The sequence below is a fragment of the Orbicella franksi genome, chromosome 10 (assembly GCF_964199315.1).
Source record: "Orbicella franksi chromosome 10, jaOrbFran1.1, whole genome shotgun sequence".
In the NCBI taxonomy this organism is placed as follows: domain Eukaryota; kingdom Metazoa; phylum Cnidaria; class Anthozoa; order Scleractinia; family Merulinidae; genus Orbicella; species Orbicella franksi.
Window position 1 is genome coordinate 2,534,281 of NC_138154.1, and position 5,000 is coordinate 2,539,280.

Here is a 5,000-nt window from a genome sequence, read left to right on the forward strand (position 1 = left end):
TGAGTATTCCTTGCTTGAAAAGAAAGAAATGACAATCTACACTGTATCTTCATGTCACAATAACGTATTAATATTTAATTAGTAATCATCATTCTCACAATCAGAGCTGTCATACGTGCACATGTTCAGAAGCAGCTTCTTGAAGATTTGTTGCTGTGAATAAATCTCATCTTCAAGATCTTGAACCTCTTCGTGTAGGAAATCCACTTCTTCAGTCAGAGTAGTAATGGTCTCCTGGAGCTCTTCATCTTCACTTGTGCATGTTGACGCAGTTGCAGTTGCCGTCACTGGGGGCAGTTTTCTTCGATTTTTTTCTTGAAGCCAGAGGCCAAGTGCATTTGATATGACATCTGTTGACTCTGACACAGGAGGGCCATTAATGGAAATTTGCAAGAGGCATTCCAGCATGTCATCTTTCAGTGAATTTCGAAGCCTTGTTTTAATGCGCTTCAACGCACTTGCGCCTCGTTCTGGCCAGGCATTTGTTACTGGTAGACTTTGAGCTACAGCAGCCAGCTTCACCAAGTTTGGGAACATAACTTTGAACGATGGAATACTGCATAGCTTGGTTAGCAACCACTCCGTTGAAGTTACTTCTGGTTGTTGTGCTTCGGTCGTGGGACATTCTGACTTCAAATCTTGTGCAATAAACTTGAAATGTTCCCATTCAGACTTAAGGGCTTCGACTTCCACATACCCTGTGGCGCCAAAGTGATCCGAGAGTGTGGCTATGTGGTTCATGCCGTAGATCTTGAAATCTGGGGCTTCCTTTACAGGGAGAACTTGCAAGTCGAAGATTGAAAATGCTTGTACAAGTGGCAGAGAAGGGAATCTTGCTGCTATGTTCTCTTTCAACTTAGCCACATAGGATGTAATCAAGTCATTTAGGAACATGGTACTTGCTGGAGTTACTTCGATTCCAGCCAGGGCAAGTTTTCCATTCTCGGATAGATCAACACTCAGTGATCTAAGAATTTCATCTTTCCTTTTCAGAACATCATCAAGCTTAGCAAGGCAGTAAGAAACAGCTGATGGTAGACCAGCAAAGCACAGTTCTCCATGCTGAAGAGTTTTGCTGAGAACTGCTAAGTGTGTGAGGATTTCTTTAAGAATGTAGAGTGTACCGATAAATTTGTGACTTCTGGTTTGCGTCAGTAGACCTGAAGCAGTAGCATCACCCTCCTTAAAGAACTCAAACGTTTGCAGGTGTCCAATAAACTCTTGAACCATTGCCCTTACAGACTCATCAAAGGAAAGCCAGCGACTTGCAACCGCTTTCTTTGCCTTCTTCATATGCTTCTTTGCTTGGGAAAGCTGATCTTTTGGCAGAAGATTGTGTAGCCCTGACTGCACAGCAGCAAACTTTGCTGTTTTCTTGGGGGAATACTCATAGAACTTCCATATTTGTAGCAGAAGACCTTCAACTTTCTTGATATAATTCAGCTCTTTAGAAGCATCTGCACACGCAAGTGCAAGTCTGTGGCACACGCAGTGGATGTTAATTAGATCTGGTACTTCTCTCTTCATGATTGCTGCCATTCCATTGTGCCTGCCAATCATTGCTCCTGCTCCATCTGTAACACAACTTTTCATCTTCTTCAGTTCCAGCTGGCAATCCTCAACAATTTTCTTGAGACACTTGGCCAACTCTTGTCCAGTGGCAGCGTCGGTCATATGTTCTGTGTGCAAAAAGTCTGTCTGGGGCATTCCACTTGCGTTGACATACTTCACAAAGACAACAAATTGCTGGAGTACTGATATGTCTGTAACCTCATCTGCAAGGCAGCCAAATACTTCTGAGGATGCAGCAGCCTTAATGACTTTATCTTTGATAGCTTTTCCCAGGAAGAGGAATACTTCACGGATAGAACCTTGTGATCTGTGCTGAAAGTGTTTTATCTCCTGTAACCCAAGCCTTTCCAACAATGTAATTAACGATGTAGCTTTCGCTATTAGACATCCATGATGATTTTACAATATATTGAAATTACTAGCTAATTTATATAGATTAATTCAAAAAGAATTCTTATTACAAAATCTTGAGGTCAGCCACTGATTATAGAATAACCCATGTATACTCTGGGAGATAATTTTTTTAGTATCTTTAATGTTATCACCACACGTTAAAATCATCAATAAAATCAGCCACATTCATGAAATATATAGCATACAGAACAATACTGGCCATAAAAATAAAGCTCTATTCAAAAATATTTAAAAAGTCTTAAGGATCTTACTGGGAGAGAGTTAACATCATCTCTTAGGGTCTGAAGGGCAGCACAGAAGTCTTTAACAGCCACTTGGCACTCAAGATTTAAGGTGTGTAGCAGCTTCATTGTTTTATTTTGGGGAACTCAAAATAGTTAATTTCCCGAGTTTAACAGAGTGGGTCACATGATGTAGATCTCGTATTTCAGGGGCTTCAGTGGCTCATTTTCACTTTGTTCATGTTCGGTTCACATGCCATTTATTTCATTCAGTATTATGTATTTCACATAAATCGTCTTTTCATCTCTTAGTTATCATGACTCAGTATAATTTACGATTGCTTCCTTCTCATGATTATGCGGCTATGAATGCTGCTGACAAGTTGGATGAGAATGAAGAATTTCATGACAGTTTCGACTTTCCGCAAAAAACGGCACCACCTGGTACCAGTACTGGAAATCCTTCTGGTCAGTCTTCTACACCTCTCGCTCAGAACAAAGGACCAAATGGTTCACAAGACGAGATCACCGAGTTAACCGCAGCTGTTGTTCAGGCTAAGGCAGAGAACAATGAATTAGAACTTCATGCAGAGGTGACAAAATTGAAGGCCGAGCTTCATGCGCTGCGTAAGCGGAACGCTCATTTACAGAGTCAAACTGCTCGTGTCAACGCAGTTTCCACTGTTCCAACTGGATGTGCGGTGGCTTGGGAGCCCTCTGTGACCATTAATCAACTCCGTGCTGACCTGGTTTTGACTGAGATGGTTTCCACTGAAATCGATCAGCTTGGGCTCTCTTCGAGCAACTCGGAAGATGAGGGTGTCGCGTCCACCAACAAGAAACACACCCGAGGTAAGAAATTGCTGTCAGGAAAGACTGCAAAACTTACTAGTCGAGTGATTGTTCTGCATTTATGGCCTCATAGCTACCTCAGTCTTGCACATGTGTCCAAAGATCGTAATTACGACGAGCTAACCCTTGCCGAATTCGCTACTGGGTACGCCTCTATTTTGCAGTTAAAAACCCTTCCTCCTGATGAGCGAACTAGATGTCTCAATCATTTCGTGGTTTTAATATACCTTATGACACAGTTCACCTGGCCCACCATACGAGAATTTCATGCTGCTATTTTGTTTGAAATTGAGTGTGGTCGTGTTCATCGGGGCGACTCGTTCGCTCACTTGGAATCTCGACTCCTTTGTGCTACGGGAAAACCTGTCAGCAATTCAAGCAGTTCAAACCACTTACTGGTATTAGAAACAGTCATATTATTTGTTGAGGTTATTTATTCACTGTTGCTTAAAAGCTCGATCTGATATATTATCCAGAACAAAATATACATTCCCTCAATCATGAATTGTCTGCAATCTCCCACAGTCTTCGTAGACATTTCTTCAGCCAACATGAAAAGTGCAGGAAAGTTCTGCGCGGACACGGACTTCCCGGCAAAGTTGGTGTTGCAAGATGTTGGACAGGCAGCCACAAAGGCAACTAAGGTAGTGTAGGATTTACAAGTATTTTCATTATAAAATTTTTTGAAATTCAATTTAAACATACCAACTGATTAAAAGTCCTGCAACCTTGAAGTGGCATTGCGTTGATGTTAAAACTCCAGAAAACTTGGACGGGAAGCTTTCAAGCTCAAGGAGTTGTGTTTCCATCAGAGGAGAGAAAGAGGTAATTTTCTTTCAAATCTGTTTTGCTCATCCAATCATTTAGAGTTTTAAGCTTTCTTCCCAAAAAATATACGTTTCATTTCAGAAACTCAGAAGAATTACTAAAAGAGGAAGAGGATGTGTTGAAACGGAGGCAAGAGTTAGAGGAGCGACTGGAGAAGGAGGGAGAAAAGAAACGAAAAGAAAAAAAATAAATTTGTAGACTGCTTAAACATACTTTCTTTTTTTCTCATGCATTTATTTTTTTCAAGATCATTTTCATGTACATGCACTTTCGAACTATTATATTTTCAGTAGGGAATCACTTCATGTCACAACCTGATTACAGTACTTTCTGGTGAACTTCTTGGAGAAAATGGATCCCTCACATTCTGGGGCATTTGTTGACCATTTCTTTTTATCTCTACAATTAAATCATATTTAGTTACTTTTAAGTGAAATCTGCAGAATGTCAACTCCAGAAACTCAACAAATCTTACACGCAGAAAACTTTTTTTTTTTTTCTTATAAATGGATTGTATGGCAGACATCCTAAGGAATCACAAACACAAAGGGAAGACAAACTGAAAGGATGAGTGGGGAAAGGGAGAAGGAAGAAATATTGGTGAAGAAAAATATAATTTTTACTGCCTTTGATGCAAGTCTGACTTTTTACCAAAAAGCCCATATCCTAGTAAAAACCACTGAAATGAATGAGAAATCTTTGAGTGTCGAAAAGTAATTGGTTTTGCATCAACCAAGCTACTCGGTTGGCTTAAAACTCTCTCGCCACTTTTTCATCCAGACAGCTAAAATCAATAGCAATCGTGACTTACTTGCACACATTTTCCCACCCTTCATTTCAGCTGTATGCAATTACTGTGAGTTTTCATTGGTTCATTGTATTTTCTGTGTCCTTTGTGATTAAGTAGAGTTTTTAAAATATTACTTTGCCTTTGCTTTCACAACACTCAATTAAAAATCACTCTTATCATGAATTAAAGTGGCTCAAAACAGTTTCCAGCACCCAGATTTTGATGGTCAGTATCACCACTCTTTATCATGTGATGCTACATTCATGAGATCAAAAAACTGCCCAATCATTGGTGAACATGTCATCATTTTTGTGACACAATAG

The 5,000-nt window shown here is 40.1% G+C and overlaps 1 protein-coding gene across 1 annotated transcript in view; it reads right to left on the bottom strand.

Moving 5' to 3' along the window:
- The window catches only part of LOC145501401 (zinc finger protein 862-like), a 2,525-nt gene extending 189 nt beyond the window's left edge, over positions 1–2,336 (bottom strand). The window contains exons 1-2 of the mRNA XM_081480886.1: positions 2,238–2,336; positions 1–1,902 (exon numbers count right to left, since the gene is read on the bottom strand). The exon at positions 1–1,902 is cut by the window's left edge and continues 189 nt beyond it. Coding sequence (XP_081337012.1) covers positions 79–1,902; positions 2,238–2,336 — 1,923 coding nt within the window. The 3' untranslated portion in view covers positions 1–78. The remainder of the gene's footprint in view (positions 1,903–2,237) is intronic.
- Between the last annotated feature and the right edge of the window lie 2,664 nt (positions 2,337–5,000).